Here is a 23,630-nt window from a genome sequence, read left to right on the forward strand (position 1 = left end):
GCAGTGCTGATTTGAAGCAGCTTAAATGGTCATAGAACTGTACCTGAAGAAATACATATCTAGTCTACATAAATGAGAATATATAATTGAAGTTAAAAAATGCACTAATGGTACAGRCAGTTATTTCTCCTAAGAGCATACATCTGGTATAATTTCTATTATAGACTTGTGAATTGCGAAACTGCTATGGAAACTTTTATTTTGTTAGCCCAACATTTTAATTAGTTATTTATTTTTAACTACAGGGCTTTTTTTTCCTGGTAAAGAATCATAGTGTTCTCATAAGGCGACCTCCCCTCCCTTCCCAATTCTTATTTCAAGGAACTTAGAATGTAGTTTTCAGTAGYGATACAGAACATCAACTCACGTTCCCAAACAGCCAGACTAAATGACCTAAAAATAACAGACTGAACAGAATTAAATGTTGAAGTTGAGTACATATGATATACGAAATTTTTCTGCACCTACAAATCCACAATTTATTAGCTTTTCTAATATATAAATTGCATGCCAAGCTACAGAACTTAAAAGAATTCTTGTGAGAAGTCAAATATTAAAATTGCCATTATTAACACTATATAATGATTTTATGATAGTTAACTGAAATATTCTGAAATTCCAGCTCAGAATTCATTTCAGCGCAAAAGTAGAAACACTTACCATATTCGCCAAAGCGAAGGGACTCCCACTGCTGCCATTCCACAATGCTGCTCACTGCCCGTATCCCAGCGTAGATTAACAGCATTCCTAAGGTGGCGTCTAACAAGAAGTTTATAAGGTACCTGAAAGGAAAAACACGTAAAAGAAATCAAGGGGCAAGGGTAAGTCCAGCTTACTGTAACACCACAGTTGATAAAAGAAGGTATCTGCATATATGTTGAGAAGCCAGAGTATTATAAGACTAAAAATTGATCATTTACCCACTTAGTACTTAAATAGCTTTAGAAGAGTCCCTGTTTCTGTCCTCGAAGTTAAGCTCCCAATTATGTTTCCATTAACTCTGGTGTGTGTGTGTGCATGCGTGTGTGTGCACCCTCTGTATAAACTCCAATTCTCATTTTATTCCTTTAAATTGAAACCAGATTTCCTTTTTCCCACTGCTCAGTTCATTCTGTATGGAAAATCTGCATCTGAATAAAACTAGAAGAGGAATAAAACCAGAAATTATCTTCAAGCCACCTCAGGGAATTCAAAAGGGAACAAAACGAAACAACACGCAAACACACACTTGCATTCCAGTGGGGAAAGACGCCACYGCTGAAACTAAGAACAGGTTTTCTTGCTCAAAGGCCTCAGCAAGGAACAATAAGCAGCAGTGTACAATGCCTAGAGAGTGCCGTCATTATCTAAGCCAAATTTCAACATATTGAGAGTTGAGAGGAAAATGATTTAATTTAGCGCCTCAGTTACTGCATAATATATGTTTGAGATGCTTTCAATAGACATATGTCTGCTGCATTACTAATTTTATTGTTTTAAGAAAAACTTCTAGGATCTTACTTACGCTTCAAGAAACTGGATATTACACTGGGCTTCAAATTAATTGTTAGGTTCTCTCTTCATTAAATTATGCAGCTGAACTTCAGAATATCTTGTAAATCAGTTTGTTTTACTTACTATCCTCCATTTTGGCTGAAGAAAACTGCAGCTGAGCAAGAGCCAGTGAAGGTCACAAGACATATAGTAAAGCCCTGAATCTGAGAGTCTTATTTCAAGATTAAATGGTATTTCTAAATATTTAAGATAAACTCTACAGTCTATAGGAACATATCTGCAGGGATGAAAATAACAAATCAGAGAAAGCTGCAGGCTTCCAGAAGCTGCAGAAACAAGTTTGTGCGGACAAAAATCCGATCGGAAAGTGGGAAGCAAATACAGAATACACGCATGCAAAACCATCTCTTCGAGAAGTATTTGGTCTGGCCCTCGAGATCCCATTCAACATGAGGCTCAAACAAAAACACAGTGGATATGTCTTGCTTCGGCCAAGGCTCACCCATAACTTCATAACTTTCTAAAAATAGTTATTTTCTAATAGTTCTGTGTCGAATCATAGTTCTGATGAACTTCATAATAGACAAACATTAAAATTGATATCTAGTGCTTGGCAGAGGAATCCCAGTAACTACAAGCCCATACAAGTCATTTTAAGACCACAAGGGGCTGCTGCAAGTCTGTAGCTGGAAAATACCAGGCAGGCTTCCAGCAGGAGCAGGGAGAAGGGACCTGCTAACACCTATCCCACATCAAATTGCACCTTACTGTGCGGGCACGGCATGACTGGTATTTCCAGCACATCAGGCTCACTACATATAAGCAATATTATCACTCTGTAATGCACTGCATTAATCCTACTCGCGTGTAATCTGTGCACGGGCACAAACAAGAAAACAGGCTGCTGTCTATCAAATAAATGGATTTGGCTGAGAGTTCAGCAAGAAAAAGGCCATGGTCTGTATGAAGCTCCTGGTGTACAACATACAGTCAGCTGAGGACCCTGACGGTGCAAAACACTGCTGCTGTTTGCTTTTCCTATTTAAAATCCTTCAAATTACAACCCATCTGTCTTGAGGTGCTTTAATGGACATTTTAATTAGCTTTCATCTATCATATACCTTCCTGAATCCTAGCAGTATAATAATTATAGCAGCAAACTAACAAATGGCAATTACCACTCTCTGCTCTTTCCAAGCTTTTAATGGCAATGTTGCCTAAAACTGTATTTATTGTTTTTATTCTGAAAATAATCCATGAACTTCAAAATAGGAAAGAACAGAAAACTATTCATAATATACAGTTTGTTGAGTTAAATGACTACTATTATCAAAACTCACAGACAGAAAGCCTTGATTTTACTCATTAATTTTGACCTATTTGTACTGTCAAGATCCAATTGTCCTTTCTTGGGAAAATGTATTTGGTTGACACAATATGCTGTTTTTCTGCTAATCTGGAAGATTTGCACCCTTATCTGAGAAATTATACAGCTTAACATAGCAATTTTTGTTATCCTGAAAGCAGAGTGAGTAACAGTCATTTCTCCCACCCTCTTACTTTTTGTGCATGTCAAGTCACATTTATATGGAAAGCAGTATTTGAATATAAAGTTATGTAGACTATATCAAAACGTATGTAGAAGAGAATGCACAAGTTGAACTTTTATTAATCCATAATACCTACCAAGGTATCTTCTGCATTTGATACTTATACAGTCAATATTTATATATTATTTATAGTCAAATCAATATTTTTCATGTTGAAATATTCATGAAGATTCCAGAACTAGTAAAATTTACCATGCAAAGAAAATTCTCTTACTCTGTCTACAAAATAGGCTGCTACAGTCAAAAGCTGCTTTAGTACCAAAGGCCTCTTTCTGGATGCTTAGCAAATGTTTTATTTTGAAAATTCAGTACACACAACATGCAAAGTTATTTTTCAAATATTTTAATAAAGTACACAGCTTAAGCTTTAAACACTGACTATTTTGGACATGTTCTGGTTAGCTCATTTAAATATATAAAAATGAAATAAGAGCAATTTTCACCTACCAGATTTATAAATCTCTCAGGAAATTCTTAAAACAGTAAGCAGGGAAAAATCCCACTCTGATGCCTGGTATTATTGAAACTCTCATAATTATATCTTAACCTTTATAGTTAGTCTATTAAAATAAATGCATGTTCTCCAGTAAAATGTTTTCTGGTGGGAGGAGAAATGGAGTGTTATACTGGCATATATTTATAGCACGCAGGAACACCAAGGAAAACTATGGAAAAATAAATAAAACACAGACTTATGAAGTAACACAAACACGGATTCCTTGAGGTATGTAACTCCTCTGATTACCAAAGGACAACAGGGAGTAGTTGCCATGGAAGGAACTGGATTGGTCTTAAAGGGCAAATTATTAGGCTTTTAAAAGTAATTTCACAGCTTCTATTACCAGAAACTCACAGGTTTCTTTGAGCATGAGCCCTATCAAGAGCAAACCCAAACAATTACCATTTGCTTTGGTAGCTCCTGTAAAGAGCCTGAAGGGGTTTTAGTCATAAAATCTTCAGGTTTAATACACTTTGGCGAAATGCTTATCTACTTGGTCGCACTGCTCCAAGCATGAGATTGCAAAATTAATTTCTATATTAACTGCCTGGCTACCAAGCAAGATTTCCTGCTATTAATACAGTGGAAAATAACACTGCAGTAGCTAATGCAGATTTTAGAAGAAAATACAAGTTTTTGCTAAATATCCCTGAAAGCTATCTGACTTTGTATGAAAGCCTGGTTGCAGTGAACTTGGAGGTCAGCGTACACAGTTTCATATTCGTTTTCCCTGGTCCTCAGTATCTCTTACCTCCTTCAGTTAACTGCCTCGTATTACAGTGTGCTTCCTAAGTCTTTATTCATTAACTGTGGGAGCAGCAATAGAGTTTGCCCTCAGTCTAAAATATCCACACACAGCCCAGCTAAAGCATTCCCAGACCCTGACAAACAAGAATTAAAAGGTCAGAATTCTTATCCTTGATTAACTACACTTAAAACACAAGTTTTCAAAAGTGACCGAAGCACTGAAAATGATTTCTCGGGGCTGCTTGCATTATTGTTCAAGCACACCATCAAACTCAATAAGGAGAGCTTCCATGGAGACCAGTTAGTCCAAATTCAACACTCACAGTGAACAAGGGTCTTCTTCTGTAAGGTCTGATAGATACACATTTGCGAAGTGGATGAACAACATCCCTATGGCTTGCTTGGAAGTATCTAAAAACCTATAGAAAGAGTAAAAATAACAGCTTTTAAGGAACAAACAAAAAAAACGTTTACAACACAATAGGACACGGCAAATTTATTTTAATTAAAATTCCATCCCAATTCTTCTTTTTTTTTTTCACAAATGAGAACATAGGAAAAATAATGTGCTATAGTACTTAGCTTATTTGACATTGTTTCATTTTCAATTCAACCCCTTGGTAATTTTTTTCTTGAATATTGCTAACAATAATTGAATTGCACCAACTTGAGACTTGGCGCTGTAATTTAAAGACTAAGGAGAACCTTTCCATATCATATGCATTAGCTAAGAATTAATACTCACTAAACCTAGCTAAGTCTTTAATAACCTTCTGTAAACAGTGAGCATACCAGCCTTGCTAAATATTTCAGTCCTTTTACATTCATGCATTTTTAGCACGTTTTTATTTGTGTCTGTGCCATAATCCTCATCACATGCTTCTTGGTGCACAATATAATAGCTGGCTAATGACTGCTTGACCTATAGTATTCTACTAAAAAGCCAACATAGATATTTTTCACCTGAAAGTATGAAGTGGCTACACCAAATTTCAGCTAAAATACAACAGCTTAGACCACACTGCAAAAGAATTTCAACCTCAAAGGCACTATTTCCAGGACAGATAAACGAGTCAGAGAAAAAAACACTTTACTACTTACAGGGAGAAAAAAATATATATCTATCTGTATTTTAAATACTTAGATACAGATTCGATATTGATTCCAGCCCCTTAACAACATTCTTTTATTCCGATTTCTTGCACAAAAGCCAAACTCCTATTAGACGTGTTATTAGACATGCTGAATATATAAATTGTGTCAAAAGCATTATGTAGGCGACTGTGTCTTCTTTATACAGATCAGCGCTCGCTTTGCCCGTTGTTTCCTTGTCTAAGAAGCCCAATGGATCAAAACACTATTTTATGTCTGATTTCATCTTCCCTCCCTGACAATCTGATCTTTATTAACTTTATTCTCTCACATTCGTTTCACAATATTGGAAGCGTTGGCAATGGCGCAGGGAGCCAGGGAGTCACCTGCCTTTTCAGTGCAACATCCTGCAAATAACGGTTCTGAAGTTCCAGAAATAGATTCCTGGCTTAAAAGTTAAGAGCTACCGTGCTACGGAGAATTTCAGGCAGACACAGGCTGCGGTACACAAAGATGTCCTATTTATCTTTTCAATAAATGGTCAGGATTAGTTATGAAAAGCAACATTGTATGAGATGAATTGAAACCATTGGAAAAACGCTGTATTCTTCAACAACCGAACAGCAATCGCACAAGATTTACACCAGTCTCAGCTTATAATCAGCACGAGTTACACTGATATCACTATAATACATCTTTCAAAAAGTAATAAAGAGGAATATACTACTTATACCTTATATTCTTCTATGGCTTATATATGAATATCTTTTGCCATACTGTTTTATATCTTATCCATAGCAGGATTGTTACAGAACATGAAATTTTATGTATGCTTAGCTGAGAGCTTCTTATAAATTTGTAGCTCAGGAAAGTAACCAGACCTACTGGTTACTGATTAACAAATGACTGCTGCATCCCTAAAAGCATTTATACAGACTGGTACACTGAGGACTACAGATTTAATCAGATTTTGAAGAGAATCTCATATATATTAAGAGCGCTTTTTTATTATTTATTTATTTGATACTGTGTGCCAAAATCTATGGTCTTCATAGAAAAAAGATCTTAGCAAGATTTTTTTTTTTGTCTTCACGAGGAAGTGCAACTTTAAAGTTTGTTTAAAATGTGATTTTTGTCAAGTCCAGGAAGTGGTTAGTAAGAACAAACTAGCAGGAAAATAGAAGGGAAGGTAACAACTTTGCATTGACTCATGTATTTTGGTCACCTTTTGCCCATCGCTTTCAGATATCGTCATCATAAGCAAACAATCATTCTTCCAATTTCTAAAAGATCAAGAAACCAAAAGCTCAAAATCAAACAAATGGAAACATACCATATCCTCCAAGGACGTCTTTCATGCTTTGGTTCTCTGAAGCGTTTTACTAAAAGAAAAAAAAGAAAAAAAAAAAGAAATCAGCAACTCCTAAACCAAGAAAAATCCAGGAAAGTGAAAGCAAACCATCTTGCCGAAATGTTATATTCTTATATAAATTAGATCTTCCACAAGTGCATTTCACTATCAGTCCCTAAGGGTAGGTACAGCAAGAAAAACTGTCTCCCTTCTGCCAGCTTCAAGCTCCTACCTATCTGTTGTTTAACTGGCAAGGTACCTCCCAGGAAAAAAATAATCCATTACCTGATCACCATTGCATTGGCCTTCGCGTTCACGACTGCCCATGCAGAAAATTTAATTTCAGATAGTAAAGCAAGTTCAGGATAATATTAGAAATGGCAGTTTCTTTTGCTCACCAAGACCAAAGCTCAACTAGGAAAATAGTATTGCACTACAGGGGCAATCTACAATGTCAGAAAAAAATCAAAACAATTAATAACAGGACAAATATATTATCTGACAAAGTAATGTGTTTTATGGATGAGAAACTAGCCTTTTGTGTGCAACTTGAATTCCAAAAGGAAAGCAAGACAGATTTTCTAAATCAGATAATTCCTTCACAGAAGTTGCACTTGTCAGCCTACAAAAAACTCAAACCAAAAATCAAATATTAAAAGTGATGCCAACTATACAATGGTAAAAAACAGATCATGTTGTTATTTCCATCTTAATACAATCTATAATACAAATTTATCTTCTGTTACAGTTTTAAGCCATTAATTCATTATATGCTAAAGACAGACCAAAGATAGCCGGGTAATGAATAATATCCCTTCCCCTCCACCCTCCCAGGATTATGGCAATGCAGATAAACAAAAAAAACCCATGACTGTTTAACTATCTTTTCCCCCACATGGATTTTAAAAAGGGCTCTGTACTGGCTTTTCAAAAATTCAAATACAACCTTTTACTCGCCCTCTTCTACTAGGGTTCACTGCCACATGTCCTGGTATCCTTGTTTTTTGGTACAAGAGCCATCCCTAAGTGACAAGGGATGCTGTTACTGCCGCAGTTATTTAATCTCCAGCTGTGCTATATTGGCTTTACTTCCTTCTTCCATCCAAAGTCCAGAATCTCTCAACACCATCAGAAGCGCGATGTATCACCCACTAATTCCTTTGACAAGTTTGACCACGAAGAAAAATTATTTATGCTCTTATTTCAGAAGCTCTCTCAAAAAAAAGAAAGACATTTTAAGACTTGGTTCCCCCTCTCACCTTCAACTTGCAGAGGTCCGTCTAGAATTCGGGTTTCAAATAGGATGCTATATATGTTACACTCACCTAGTTCACGGGTCGTTAAAAGCAGTTTGGATTTATGAACCAATCACAACTTTTTCACAAGATGATTTTCCAAAAGCTAAGAGTCCTCATACAATAGGGTATTACTACAATTACCCCAATATCTTTAAAAAAATGAGACCCTGGGGTGAAAGTGCAGCATTTGCAAACAGCACATAACTGACAACTTGCCATTTTACTTTCTGTACTCTTACTGCTTTTGCCAGCAGAGAAACTGTTTCACTAATTACAACCATTAGAAGTTAAAAAATGATGAGAGGAAAGGGCTGCACTTTTGCACTGAAGATAAAGTTGCAATAGCAAGATCTGCGAGAAGTTTTTTTCTGTGAACAGCATTACTTAAATATAAAACTTTTGTTAAAAATGTGCAATACTCAGCTAAATTAACTGATTTACTGTCTATGAAAAGTCCTTCCCAGTCATGCTATCGATTACTGAAATTGGTGCCCTTTTTGCAAAATACCAGAAAGCCACAGAGTAGCAGCAAATACATGGAAGACAGAAGTTGTGACTTAGTGTGCAGTTTGCATACAACTCTTTTCTGCAGACAAAGCAGAAATCAAACGGGGAAGATTAACATACTCGGGGGTAGGAGGGAAATTCCAGCTTGAGGTTTCTGCCTACTGTCACCACGAAGAAACTGTACAAACTCGTGAATTCACGCATTTGGGTAAAATCTTCACAAGGAAGTCATTTTGGAAGAGGTTATTCACAACTGATTCCACTGGCACCATTTCAAATATTATCAATATGGAGAAGAAGACCACTGAATACCTGTATTTCTCTGGCCAATCCTTTCACTTGAGTCAACATTAAACAGGAGCGTTAGATTTGAAGAGTTCTATAGATGTCTTCCAGGGACCTATAACACAGCTGATCACACCACCAAAACCTCCCCAAAATTCCCCAAGCCCCACTGCTCACCACACAGATTAGATGAGACGATCTGTCCAAATGCTTTACAGGTTGTGACCTGACGAACAGCTGGGGAGGAAGGTAAGTAAGTTGAGCAAAAAAGCAATAGGTAGTAGACAGCCACACTGATAAGCAAAAATCGGGTCCCATCACTTATTTGCTGTTAAGAAATTATTTTTGCAAGCAAAAGCCCACAAATTTTTGCAAATGAAGATGTTGCCAATTCACGAGGCAACGATCGGGTCAGGGAGGGGAACGCGATCTGGCCGCGCAGCCCTCCCCTACAGCATGGCGCTGCCGGAGGCGCTGCCAGCCACGCGAACCATTTCCCTTGGCAAGCTGCACTGCCGGCACCGCAGCCCAGGGCTGGCACGGGCCCAGCGCCAGCTGGCAGACGGAGCTCAAGCTGCCACCCTCTCGCCAAGCGGGATGGGGTAGGGCCACAACATATGCTGGAATTCAGTGCATTACACTCACGCTACCAAGACCTAACCGTATTTGATATTAATTAATTGCATCCAGAATTTTGTGCTGCATTATAAGTGAAGGAAGGTACGAGCTAGCAGCACTTCCAGGCCAGAATTGTTCAGAAAAGAAAACGAAAGCACTTCTTACCTCAAGCACATGAGCTGCCAGACAGACAGACATTATATAAGAGGGGAACATATATGGCAGAGTATTGTTAATGCAAAATTCAAGTGCATTAAATTCTGTTCATGCTCAATTACATTTCTAGGAATAATTAATGCCAGAGTACTGCAAAAGGGTTTCTAACAGTGACTTTAGATACGAGTTTTGCAATAAGTATTCCAAAAAGGGGAAGAATGAAGGTCATATATGAAGAACACAGAGCAGATTAAAACCTCTCCAAACTGTCACTATGAAAAGCAATACTTCAATCTGTACTTGTCACTAAGCTTTCCCTTCTTTCCCTCCTTCACCCCCAAAAAGCAAATCACATAGAAAAGATTTTGCTAACGTGAAATAATTTTGCCATGGACCTAAAATCTCCAAGTTTTTTGACTGCTCTTCTTGCACCAGCACAAAACTGGCGCAACTCAAATGTTCTAGAAGCTTTTTATTCCTCCACAAGAAGTAGCTGGTATGTGTGTGAGTCTGCATATTTTTTATTTTTATATATATATATATATTTTTTTTTTTTGCATCCTCTAAGCAGGAAGAATATTTGTCAATGACATTTTAAAATACCATATATTATTACACTGCTTAGACACACATTCTGGCAGTTCACTGTAAAAACCCTTCCATTTCAAACAAAGATCTAAGAAGACTTCTCCAGCTCACAAATGTGAAATTCAAACAAAGAAATATCAGCTAAAGGATGTTCAACACGCTCCATTTTTTCTGTAGCTGTACGTTGACCTTTYCATGACTGAGGTGGGCATTTCACCTGTATCTCTAGCGCTCATCAAAACTTCTTCAGAAACAGGTCAAAGACAAGGTACGTGATAAAATTTCTCCTTTCCTAAACCTCCTCTGCATTTCTGTCATCAGCCCTCAGCTAAGCTGCAGCTCAGCTAGCCAGACTGAAGAATAAAGTCCAAAGGAAGAAAGGAGAGCGTGATCTTGTCTTCACTAACATATCTTACATGCAAACCTGCACACGTGTGTGCGGGGGCAGCTAAAGAGAGGCCAGAATCAGGCCTCCGCAGAGGTGTGCAGTGAAAGGACAAGAAGCAGCAGCTGCATGTTGCAGCAAGGGACGTTTCAACCTAATACAAGCCAAGAATTCCCAGTGAGAGCACCGAAACATTGCAATGAGTTGCCCAGAGTGGCCTCTATTTCTAGAGATTTTGGTAATTCAGGTRGGCAATGCCCTGAGCAAGGCAAATGTAACTTAAGCTGGCCCTGTGCTGAACAGAGGGCTGGAGCAGATGACCTTCAGCGGTCCCTTCCAACAAAAAGCATTCTGTAATTCTAAAAATCACCGATGCTTAAATGGTCTAAAATCTGAATCACTTGCCAAAGGACCAAAATATGTCAAACGAAAACCTCACACGTCAACACACAGAATTTAACAGTGAGGCATCTGCTGCAGCTTGAGCTTCCATATAGTGTTAAATTACAGGAGCATTGGGTCCCCTCCATTCGGTTTGCTCTGCTAGGCTTCCTGAATAATGTAGTAAAACAGACTGATCCTCCAAAACAGTGCTAACAATATAAGACCGTTGTGTTTTGGAGGGTTACTTTGATAGCCATAATATTAGTTCGCACCATCGCCAACACTCAAGACGAAGCATTAAAGTTTTTAGCAGCACTCTTTGTTTTACTAACTACATATGGAGCAAGAGCTCAATAATTCACTCAAGCATTAATATCCGAACTAGAATTTGATTCATAACTTCAGAATTTTGCTTTCAGATAACTGTATTCTTTTCAGAACATTTGGTTATCTAAGAGAACATAAGCATCATAAATTTGACCCTGCAATTTCTAGCCCTGTAAAAAACCTTGTCAAATCAACAACATATCCAGATTTCAAATTTTTAATTATATTTAGGAAGGTTATCATAAACACTGTTCTGCTTGCTAATATCAGCCCTTTGGCCACAACAGTGGGTCAACAGTGTCTTATGAACAAGTACATGCACACTAATAATTCATGAAAATCTGCACAGATAAATGATTCACACCACAGAAAGGCAGCTATCACTGAACTTTGTGTTACCGGTGATCTTTATCATCAGTTTGAACTCATCTCCTTTTCACACCACGGTAAATCTTTTAAGAGACTTGCACTTGCTGTTTCATTTGATCCCTGCATTATATTGTTGCTAGCAGCAAAACAGGAACGGGAAATTACAGCTTTCCGCAGGTCAAAAAAAATTTTTTTAAACTAACTTTACAAGAAACTACATGCCTAATGAGAACTGGGTAAAACAGTGCCTTATGAAATGTATGTGTGTTGGTATGTACCTATATGCATAAGCAACACATCACTTAATTCCATGCACTTGGTGTGACAATGAGCACAGCATCTCCCCTACATTTGTAATAACAGAAGAGGAAGGTAGGTTTTTTTCTTTTTTCATGAAAGGTTAAAAACGCACTACTTTGTTCACACAAAAGACCAAAAGAACAGCTGTTTTTGGCTTGTTCCTCATTCCACCATACAAAAAAAGAGTGTATGGTATTCTCGGAAATCCAATTTTTGCTGCACTGCAGTTCTCCCTTCTTTTCCTATGTTGCATTAACTGTAACTGAGATGCTCAAAATCAGGATACCTTGAAAGCCAATTGCTTACTTCCATGCTTAAAAACTCCAAAATTCTCCCTTACACTTTTGCTTAACTACCTGGGCTAGTCAACACTCTTGAACACTTGAGCAGAGCTGAGAGCAGACTACAGCAAGTGATTTCCAACTACATCCAGCAACACAGAGCTACCAGAGAAAGAGACCAGAAACCACGGTTTCGGTATGTTGAAGAAAGCAGTTATGGAATAATTTGCTCAAGGGAAAAATTTTGTTCTAGTCCATGTTAAAGACTGACATACCACAAAGTGCAAAAGCTCACCTGCTTTCCAAAAAAAGTTAGAACTTTCGTACAACAGAAAGAAACGCGAGACACACGTACCCAGGCCCTTTTTGAATTCTACTGTGCCCTTGGCCTCAAYAGAGACAGGCATGGAATTAAAAACTTGTCCATTAAACATGGTCACCCAGGGAGAAACTTTATAGAAGCAATGGGCACAATAAAGTTTAATGACCCAGATGCTTATTCAGGGACATCATCAGACTAACAATTCAACGTCTGGAAAGCCACGTGGTGCCTGCAGATTTGCAGAACTTATCCCAATCTCCTAGTTGCAAAGGCAGCAGTTATAACAGCACTATGGCTGCAGCTTTTAGGCAGTGAAGACTTTGCAATAGATAAGCTGGTCTGATCGACACTCCTTTTGAAACAGCAGAACAAGGTGCTCTGTTTTATTGAAAAATTAAATAACCTAATCTGGGCTTGGTTGATGCTCAGCCCATCTCGTGACCAACACTGTCTTGACACAGAACACACAAAATGATGTGTCAACACTGGATTTCACGTGACATAACAAACAGGCATCAGTGCTTGCTCTATAGACACAGGAGAATTACATTCACTGGAAGTTCCCTGTGTGAAACCARCACCTACTTCCCACCTGTGAAGTTTGTCTCTACGGAGGTTTTGCAAGAGCTAAGTGAACATCTCACTTGGCAACGGAGGGGAGGAGAAGGGAAGGAAAGGACAAACTTTTAGCAGAAAAAAAAAGTTGCTATCTGAGAGTTGGGGGGAAAAAAAAAAAGAAATGGTTGCTTCTTCAGGAAGGGCAGACAAATGCATTTTTGGTGAGCTTTTTACTCCTAACACTTATATATTTTAAGGTCAAAAGATTTTTCCAAATACTTAGCTGATAAAAATAATGGGAGAGAGGGGAAGACACACAAATAGATCATGTTACCTCTCACATACAACTCGGTCTACGGCTGTTTTACAGAGGCAACACTGATCTCTTATCCTGGGAGCCCACCCCAGTGATTTTGACAGAAGCATTAACTTGCCTGTCAATTAAAGGAAACAAATGTGTCTTAGTAGAGCGCACGGCCTAGGCAYGCCATATCAACGGTCCTTTCAACAACAGCGGAAAGTTCCAGTGGATTTTCCTTTTTGTAGTAAAAATAAGAATGATTTGGGAAAACTGAATTATTTAGTACAACGTAAATAGAAACAATACACATTAATCTGCACTAAGCAGCAGTTTGCCATTCACAACACCATTTTCACTTACAACATTCACAAGATCACCTCAATAATAGATGAAGCTTTCCCACCATTACTTGTAAGACAACAGATATCAATGAACTTTAAGTCATTCAAGCCAGTTATTTTAAATCCGCTCCTGGGGACTGAAAAACTACCAAAGCACAGCAACAAACTCACACCTCCTTCCCTAAAATATTAAGTAATTATGCCAGTAGTTGTAACAGTCTTAAAACCAGAAAGCAAACCCAAAATAGACATTCAGACACATGCAAAAAGTAAAAGGAAAACTGTTTCCCTTCGCAGAAAATTATGAACGCAGCAAATTTATCAAATCAAGGAGGCCGAAGGTGGACTTAACAGTATATGTTTATAGTCTATTTAAATTCTAAATAGCTTTGCTTACTAGATTTGTTCTCCCTAGGCTGCTGAACCTATTGAGGCATTGAATTGCAGGCAAGACTCACTTAACACTGTAAGGCCAATTACTTTAAAAACAGCAAACAAAAGCTACTCATGCATTTTCTTTACACAAGATCAAATATCACGAAGGGAGAGCCAGTGACCAGTTACACAGACATCTTTGACATAACATAGGTAGCAATGAGGTGTTACAGAAATTAAACTTCTGAAATCAAAATGAAAACATGTAACAATTTCCATGCAGATGAACATTGTTCTTAATGATAACGTTTTATACCTCTTAAGGTTTGTGCAAATTCTGTGAAAGCTTCACAACACTAAAMCATATTGCCACCACTAAAGCCATACTACCATAAGAAAGCTGAAGCTTTTTGACATCAAATGGAAGAAGGCTTTTTTTCTTTTTGATTTTAAAGTGTCTTAGACTACTCCATCTTCTAACAGAGAGAATAATTACCTTCTGGAGCAAGCATAAAATCCTATGCATCTAAATGAGCATATGCTGCTAGTCACATCATCGGCTTCAAGACAAGACAGGTACTCTGGAAGAGGTTACATAGTAGCCAGTATTTTCCACGGTAAGCCAAGAAGAGCAATTACTCTAAAAAGGAACTAAAATTTTAGAGAATAACATGTTCAAAAATGATGAGAGAGAAAGAAGATGCACTTTGTTAACTGTAAATAGTTGTTTGTAATTTTAGAGTAACTTTTGTTCCATGGAAAAAAAAAATCCATATTTTCGACAAAGGGAAAAAACTAGAATTGAACAACAAAAAGCAAGTGAGGCTTGGGTTTTTTTTTGTTTTGTTTGTTTGAAGTACTCATTCCAGCCAAGGTGAATAGCTAGCCTGCCTGCTTAGCTTCTATTAAAAATTGAAAAGATCAAATCTGTCAAAAAAAAAAAAAAAAGAAAAGAAAAGAAACGTGTGCATGTGTGTGTGCGGCCAAATTTTGAGCATTCAAGTCCAGGATGAAACTTACTTAAATTTTCTGAGTTACAAAGTGACTAGCAGTTCTATAAAACTTGCCATTACATTTAAAACTCTTAGGAATTCAGGAACTCTTTTCTCTGGTTCACCTGTCACCTACAATTTCTACTTACTTTTATTGGTTCGTTTTTTCCAACAACATAAATGGAACGCACAGCAATGGATCAATAAAGACGGTAAGTTAACCAAAGGATACAAGAGAGTCCCTGGGGAGGCGACCACTCAGGCCGAGCAAGGACACACTTAAACTCTACAATTCTTTATGCCATAAGCATCTTGCCGCTCACAGGACATCTGCTTTGCAAGTCTTCTGGAGCTCTACTTAACTCCTTGTCGCTGGCCTAGCCCTGCGTGGCAAAATCTGAGGCTCTTCTGAACATTTAGACTGTGTCTAGGAAGGCACTCCTCAAACAATCTGTCAGATCTCCGGCTGTCTGATTTCTATCCCCCCTCTTCCTGCTGCTCCACACCCACGAAAGGCAGGAGGGAGAGATGTCCCCGGCCCAGAATCCCCACCAGCTCCATCCTCAGCATCAGCAACCAAGTGTCAGTTCCTGACCATTTTCCCAGCTGAGCTAGCCTGGACTCTTCAACCTCCTCCCCTGTTGCAAGCTGTAAATGAGAGAGAGAGAAGAAGATAACTGCAATGAATATAAAACTACACACTAACATGTTTTTCAGCCTTTCATAATGCATCCAGTTGCAATTCAGGCCTTCTGCAACACTGTATTAACATCTGCCATCAGACCAAAAGTAACTAGCAAGAAGCCTCCGACTCCAGCACCTACTAAAATACTCTCCGACATGCACTCCCTGAAGGCCAGCCCTAACCGGGGGAATAAAACAAAAACATACCCTCACATTTTCCCAGAGATTTGCTACAATTCTGACTGCAGAAACTTTTGGTGAATCTCAGCAACAGGAACCCAGAGCTAGACCTGAGGTGAAAGATTTAAAACCTCCTCTGACAACACAGCCATGCTCACCAATGCATCCCGGCAATATTGGCACGGCAGATAGAAGAGGAATACAGTAGTTTTTTCCCTCATCTTGTCAAGTGAGCCAGCACAAGTTAATCACTACCAGAAGACTAGCAGTGGGTCTTAGAATTTGGGTTAGGCGAAAGTGCACCTAAAGTCAAGATGACAAAAGTCAAAACATTAACAATTACAAAAATATTTGAATATAAAAAATAGCAATCTCTAGAGGAAAAAAAAATCACAAACTGAAGAAAAACAAGTATAGTGCCTTCCTTGGGGTGGTCAGATGGATTCCTTTTCCTATTCTAGTTTAGTATACCTGAGACTTGAACTACAAATCTGAACTATTAATTTGAGCTATGAGGAATTTGAATTGTGAATCCATTTCAGCACATTTTCACCCTCATCATTCATTCCATATGACAAAGTAAGAATACAAACACAAAATATGAGGTTATAAAATGTGTAATTCGGGGTCAGTGACAGAAAAGTCAGTACTGTGTATCTTGAGCAACACAGAGAACAATTTTAATCATTCCCAATCAAAATCTAATACATTAGCCCTATACCACTTGCAAAGGCATTTGTGCGCAAGCTCCAAGCTTATGCTCAGTCTGCCAGTAAGAATTAACATGCTAAATTATGTAGGGAATACATTTTGCTGTGATCAGGGAATGTTCAAGTGAGAATGTGCTATGTGAAAAGGCTAAGTATTTCCTACCGTAGGGCATGAGAAAGCAGACCTGATTTTTCACTTCACCAGAATAATCCACACAGATAAGACCTTGTTAAATACTAGTTTAAAACTGCAAACTTCATTAACCATGAAATTAACATCACTGCAGAAACCAAAAATGCATAATGTATATTTGCACAAACCAGCTCCTTGTAAATTCAATGATAAAACCTTAGTCAAAAACAGAAACTCATTATGCAGTTTACTGTTAAAAAACAGGCTAGCTAGCAGTCAGGCCACAATTTTGTTCTAATTAAACACTGCTAAATAATCTCTTCTCAATTTCTGGATAATTTATTATTTTAATAATTTCTAAATGCCAACATACCTTATCCTTTTTTCTAAACTTTTCATAAAGTGAATGACATGCATAATTATACTTAGAACAATCTCATTATCTGGAACATAATTATATCCAGCAATCAGCTGAGTAATCAGAAAATGTAATGCATTTTGAGCTAACAGGAAAAGCAAGGGCCTCAGATAACTATTAAAAGTGCAACTTTGCTGCAGGTTACAGATTATTTGTCTAAATAGGTACCTTATTTATTGGCTTTTTTTAAGTTTAAGTGGCATGGTATTTCAAGAAGACTTGCTGCATTTAACGACACTAAAATATTCATGATCTTCCACTATCAGGACATTAAGCAAACCATTAAAGTGCTCTCACAATCTTTATCCAACAAAGATTCAGGCATCCTGCAAAAAATTTTAAGTAAAAAACAACAAGGTAATGTAGTTTAAACAGGACTAAACATTATTAAGATATTTCCCCTACAGTAATGGCAGCGATGCATGTCTAACCATGCTGCAAAACAAGATTGGTCTTCTGTTTCCAAAACGAAAAACAATTCCCAATTTGTTACTCCTAAATTCTTTTGAGGTTATTTGCTTCACTTAAAAAAGGATCAGTTGAGCAGTGTAGCATTTTCACAACACAGTTATTACTTGTTTTTGTACAAGGCAATCAAGTTTGTCAGCAACATTTGTCTTTTTCTACACAAATTTAGAATTTAGAGAATTTAGCCCAACTACTTATTTTATTTATTAAAGAACACTGTAACATTAGCATGGTAGAAGGAAGTAATTTACTTAACTAATTGGTCAACTCACCCATGTGGCTGCATTTTTTTTCTGCTACAGCTTCCAACACATATCCGATTTTTGACTCACATACGGAAAAGGATGTCACAGAGACACCAGAGGGACTGAAGCTTTATTTAAAACGCACAAGAAACAACCAGATAACATAAATGCAAGCAATACCTCACAAGCCTGGAGATAACAAAACCCCTGGTCATTTTAAGGCACGATTTACTTGGGCTTGACCATCATGACCTCACTGGGCTTTCTTGAACCCTGCTGCTGCAAGCAGCCAACTTGTGGAAAAAGAGCTCGTCTGTGCTATATCCCACAGAGGTACTGACCACTGCTAATTACTGAATTGGGACCAAATGAGTAAGGAGTTAAAAACCCTTGTTTCTCCTACCATCACCCCACCCCATTCCCTCCAGGCAGATGGGAAGGGATTGCACTACCTCTTTGTGTCAGCAAGTAAGATACTTACTGTCAAGTGAGACTGTTATTTGATTTATATAGCCCGCATTTAACTACAGCCCAACTTTTAAACCAAGTGCAAGCTCTGTGGGTAACAAGAGGCTGGTGCGGTGCCCAGGTGCTGGTTTGGCTTCCGACAGCTCGGAGGAGCGGGCGGGAGGCTTCGGCGGCGCGGTCGCCCCGGCGGGGCCCGCCGCGGCCGCAGGAGCTGTCCGAGGTGCTCCCGACGGGCACGGCCACCACCCCGGCCAAGGCTTTCGGCAACCGCGGCACCAGCTGCTATCCACGCCGATACCCAAACCGGTCCTTACAGCTRTTGCAGACTTCCTAGTACTAGGAACATCATATTTTCACACAGGCAGGAACACAGACCTTTTACCTGCAGAGGACCCAGAGACTACGCTATTTCAACTGTTAATTAACATGACCACGTCTAATTTCTCAGCCATTGCTAGGAATCCAGAAATGAACCTAGCCACGCTCTGATTAGTCATCGATCTTCTGACAAATGTGCTTAGTAAATAAACTGTGTATATTTAGTATTAACCCACTACAAGATGCAATACTAGAAATAGTTTGTGATAGACAGGATAAAGGGATTGGTATTTTTTTTTTTGCCCTCCTCACATCTTTGTGCAGCTTTGGCTACTAAAAGCTAAATATTTAGAATCACATCTATATCTTAACATTTGTGTGAATATCATGCTAACACCACTCTCTTTATCATTACCAATAAAGGTTTAACCAGAGAATGCTTGGAAGGAGCTCGTGATTACCGACAAAACACATACATTATATAAAAAAAAGTTTAAAACTGGCTGTATAGCATCAGTAACAAAAAAACCCCATACCAATTGCACCCAAAACTAAGCAGCAAACCCATCATTTAAAAATCAATATCCAAATGGAATAAGATACAAGCAATGTAATGGCAAACTTTGGAAAAAAAAAATACTATCTTCAGCTTACTGACCTGAAACATAAACATGGGGCTCTTACACTGGCAGCAACCCATTAAGACTTCCTTGTTACAAAGCGGCTTAGTTTAAATAAACCAGGCATGAAAATAATGCACATTCAGGAAAGAGGGCCAAGAGCAAAATTAAGCAACAGACTGAAAAAAAGCAGGCTAATAAACTTGAGAATTAGTGGACAGAATCCAAAACGGTTACCAGTCCAAGTAGATTTGCCCAAAGAGGTAGTTTTTAATCAATTAATTCCCTTCTATAGTGTGTTAGAACCTATGGTTAGGAGAAAAGCGACAGAAGTCATCTAACCCGACTTCAGGAAGGCTTCTGACATATTAGAACATCCACAGCATCTGGATGAAACTGTTCCAACAAGCCTCTAGTTTCATAACTGAAATCTTAATTCAGAGAGTAGTTAAGAATAATCCACAGTGATTCAAGACAATGCACTGGTGAGCTCTGATATTATTAAATATATTCTCTGATGATTTGGACATCTGAAGAGGAGCTTATTTCTCTAATTTGTGGACAGTGCTTTACAAGGAGAGCCGGAGGATAGGGTTTGAAAACAGAGTGGCCTTGATGAACTTTAAGTAGTGGATTTCTTTTTCTTGGTTTTATAGGACTTAATTGAGTAAAAACCAATACAGATTTCTACACTTAGGGGGGTTGGGGAATCTCGGGATAGAGGATAACTTCGCTAGTCAGCAACTATGACGAAAAGATTTGGGAATGCATATTTGAATCTGAAGAAAACAGAACAGAGGCACCCAAATGTTTAAGAGACTGGTGTATAAAGGTTAGTTGTAAAAAGGTTAGTGGTGTATAAAGGTTAGTTAAACTGTTCTTCATACCCTGTGGGACAGAACAAGAAGGCATGAACTAAAAATAAAAGGAAACTGAGGACTTAATTCCAAATGATGATTTCTCCCACTCAGAGCCAGAGATTCTCTGTCCTCGTCACAGCTTTCTTGGTTGTGCCAGCTTGGTAGTGGTAGACACATCAGGTAGGCTGATAACATGATCCGGGTTAACAACCTCTCTTCAGTTGGGAGATAGTTACAGCAAAGCAGTCTCCATGCCCCCTCTGTCAGCAAGTCACCCTATCTTAAAACAAAATGAAGACCCAATACACAACCACACACCCTGGCCCTTATAAAGGGGAGGTCTAACTGATGGCATTGGTGATTCAGCGCATAGCACCATTTTACAGCAATTGTATAGGCGCACACACAAAAAGGCTGTAAACTGGAGCATCAGATCTGAAACAGTTTTGCTTTAAGAATAGCCCTTCAGTCATTTGTAGATGAACATCTGCTAATAAGGCACAAAAAAGGTCCTCCTCCTACAGTTAGTTACTGTGGCAGACAAAAACAACTCTTTATTCAACTGGGTGGAAGTGTGGTATGATCCACCCAGAAAAGGGCAAGCTTCTTTTGATCACCCTTTGATTTACAGAAATTCTCACTCTTTACACGTCAAATCAAATATTTTTCAAAGAAAGACAGTCCCCATGCATACAGAGTAATTCTACAGCATATCTCTGTTGCTATTACTTTCATTTCCTCCTCCACAGAGGGGTCAGAATCATTAATAGCAACTTAAAGTGTAAACAAAGTCTCCCATCTCATCTCCCCTTCCAAAAAAATGCAAATGACATGCCCTGTATAAGTCAAATTTAAGTATCAACCAGTCATATATCTTCAGAGCTCTGTTGACTTTTTATGGAGGAGAACTAGAAAAGTGAGAGCTGCACACAGAGAATTAATGCTTTTTAAAAGGGAGGCCCATCTCTGACCCGACAGCAGTGCCACATCTCAAGCGGTGCCTGCCCTTGCCTGCAGCCGCTTGTTTCCACCTCAGTGCTACTCTCTTTGTTGTGCTCAAGCTTAAAAATAACCACATGTGCCTGTTTGCTTCTCTGGCTGTACCAGTTCTGTGATCCAGCTGCAGAAGTTGTGCCAGCCCTTCGGCCACCAGCTCAGGGACAGCATTAAGTACCTAGATGCAGAGGCTACTGCTGAAGAGAGGCCGCACCCTGCCTCCCATTCTCAGCCACATGTTCCTGCTTCTCCCTCACATCAGATCTAACCGTCATGCTGGTCACAGAAGAATTACTCTACTCGCTGAGGCAACTTTTAAAGATGTTGGAACAGCATGCCAGATATTTCCTGGATACAATATAAAAAGGGTAGAAGCAAGTAAAGGAAACTAAGAGACAGAACAGCATAGTGCAACACTTAACTGAGGGACATTGGTCTACATGCTGCAGTCAGCTTCCTAAAACAAAGTGGAGGACAACGCGGCTGTCAACACTGGGACAAATAAACCTATTGTTCTGTTTTTAAGTGTAAGTGTCACAAGTTGCTACTTCTTTGGTCTAAACTCCTTGGGAAAGACATGCCTTTTCTCACCTGTACCATTAATATGGCTGGCTATATTTCTTTCACTTTCTTCCTCCACAATTACAAGTACTTCATTGATAATCTCCTCCTAGTAGTTTACAGTTTAGGACATCTAACTAGAGCAAAGTCAGAAAGTGCAGCTAATAATTTAGGTTTTTATTTTCCTAGCCCATACTTTTCATGTTGGTTTTTTCTCATATTCACAGAATGCTCCAATGTTTCTGTAAAATGCATAAAAGAATTTAAGTGATGTCTTCTCTAGAAAAAAGATACTGTCATGACAAAGAACACCAACAGTTGATCATGTTCTGACACACAATCCATGAGAATGATCTATTAGTAACTCTTCTTAATACTAACAAAAAGCTACATCTAAAAAATAAACACTACATCTTCTTAAGAAGTTTTTTTTTGTTTGGAAACTGCTAAGACTACTAATTATGAGGATGCTTTGACTGATCAAATATTATCCTAGTGACTACTATTGTCACTCACTAACATAATGATGACTGCTACGTGCATAGCTATCAAAAGAGCAATGCAATTGTTAACCGTGATTGAAACACTGAAGTATGCAAAAATAGTGCACTGGCAAACTTTTGACTTAGCCATAGTAGTATGATGCTAGCATGGAGTGATAGCAGTTCAATTTTTAGATAAACAGGCAGGATCTTGGTCTTTGGATGTGGCAAACTGTAAAATACTTTTGTCTGTTGTCCCCCTTCCCCTCCCTCGGGTTTTGTTAACAGCACCTTCACCGTCAGCTGAGTAATGGTACTAGTCTTGTTCTTCACTCCTCAGCTGAAAGGACACTGGCGGCAGTAGGGGATAATAGGTAAGATCTACCAGCACTGTTCCCTGTTGTTACTCCCTCAGAGCAGAGGGAGCTTGAATCACCGCTGCCTCCAGCCGTTCTGGCTCTTCCACCAAATTCAAATGAGCAGCTTAACAAGTTTCTGCTCATCAGCTGAGCCACTGTAAACAGCCACATGAGCTCACGGGCTGCTCCACACCAAGGTATTGCATATGCTGTAAAGCAAATCCAGCATAGCGCGTTGCTATTTAAACAAACGCGTCTTGCTTCAGTGCTGACACCCAGGCAAGGCAGGCTTTCAGTCAAACCGACACAGCCTAGTCCTTGTGTTTCGCACGCTCTAAGCCCAAAGCGGTTCGTGCGTTGCGAACCCGAGCGGCTGCACGGGGCACCTTGCCTGTCACGTTTCAGAGCACAACGCGCACAAGCGAGACCAGCGCGGGCACAACCACTCAGAGAGCGCGTTTGGGAACGGCGTTTCACTTGAAGCCCTCGCCCCGCTGCACGTTCCGCGAGCGCCCCGCCGGGCCGCGCCGCCGGCTCCAGCCCGCCGCCGCCTCCCGAGCCGGGCCGGGCTCGGCGCTGCGCGGCGCGGCGGGACCCGGTCCGGCGCGCAGGCCGCGGCGGCTCCAGGCCTGAGGCCTGGCTCAGCTCGCCCGACCCCGCCGGGAGCCGCCGGCCCGGCCCCGCCGAGCGGCCGCGGGGGGAACCGCTCCCCCGGCGTTTCCCCGCCGCGGCACCGGCGGCCTCCGACAGGCCGAGCCGGCTCCGGCTCCGGGCGGCGGCCGCGGCCTGCCCCCCTCCGCCCCGGCGGCCACTCACGCATGAGGGTGCTGAAGGCCACGACGCCCAGGAGCCCCTGCAGGAAGATGCCGAAGCTGTCCATGAGGGCCCCGTTCTCGCAGCCGCGGTCGCCGGGAGCGGCGCCCGCCCCCCCGCCGGGCCGCGGGGGGC

General features: G+C 39.7%; 1 protein-coding gene across 4 annotated transcripts in view; it reads right to left on the reverse strand.

Annotated features, from left to right (window-relative positions):
* Positions 1-23,624, reverse strand: part of LOC112974717 (store-operated calcium entry regulator STIMATE) — a 37,036-nt gene extending 13,412 nt beyond the window's left edge. For 2 of the 4 annotated variants that reach the window (XM_026083991.1, XM_026083989.1), the window contains exons 1-5: positions 23,499-23,624; positions 9,061-9,120; positions 6,776-6,824; positions 4,674-4,769; positions 661-782 (exon numbers count right to left, since the gene is read on the reverse strand). In XM_026083991.1, the coding sequence (XP_025939776.1) occupies positions 661-782; positions 4,674-4,769; positions 6,776-6,824; positions 9,061-9,120; positions 23,499-23,562 (391 nt within the window). In that variant the 5' untranslated portion in view covers positions 23,563-23,624. Of the gene's footprint in view, positions 1-660; positions 783-4,673; positions 4,770-6,775; positions 6,825-7,739; positions 8,008-9,060; positions 9,121-23,498 lie in introns of those variants that run through there. The other 2 variants (XM_026083992.1, XM_026083990.1) reach the window with 2 other exon arrangements.
* Between the last annotated feature and the right edge of the window lie 6 nt (positions 23,625-23,630).

Source organism: Apteryx rowi, unplaced genomic scaffold (genome assembly GCF_003343035.1).
Source record: "Apteryx rowi isolate R43461 unplaced genomic scaffold, aptRow1 scaffold_621, whole genome shotgun sequence".
In the NCBI taxonomy this organism is placed as follows: Eukaryota; Metazoa; Chordata; class Aves; order Apterygiformes; family Apterygidae; genus Apteryx; species Apteryx rowi.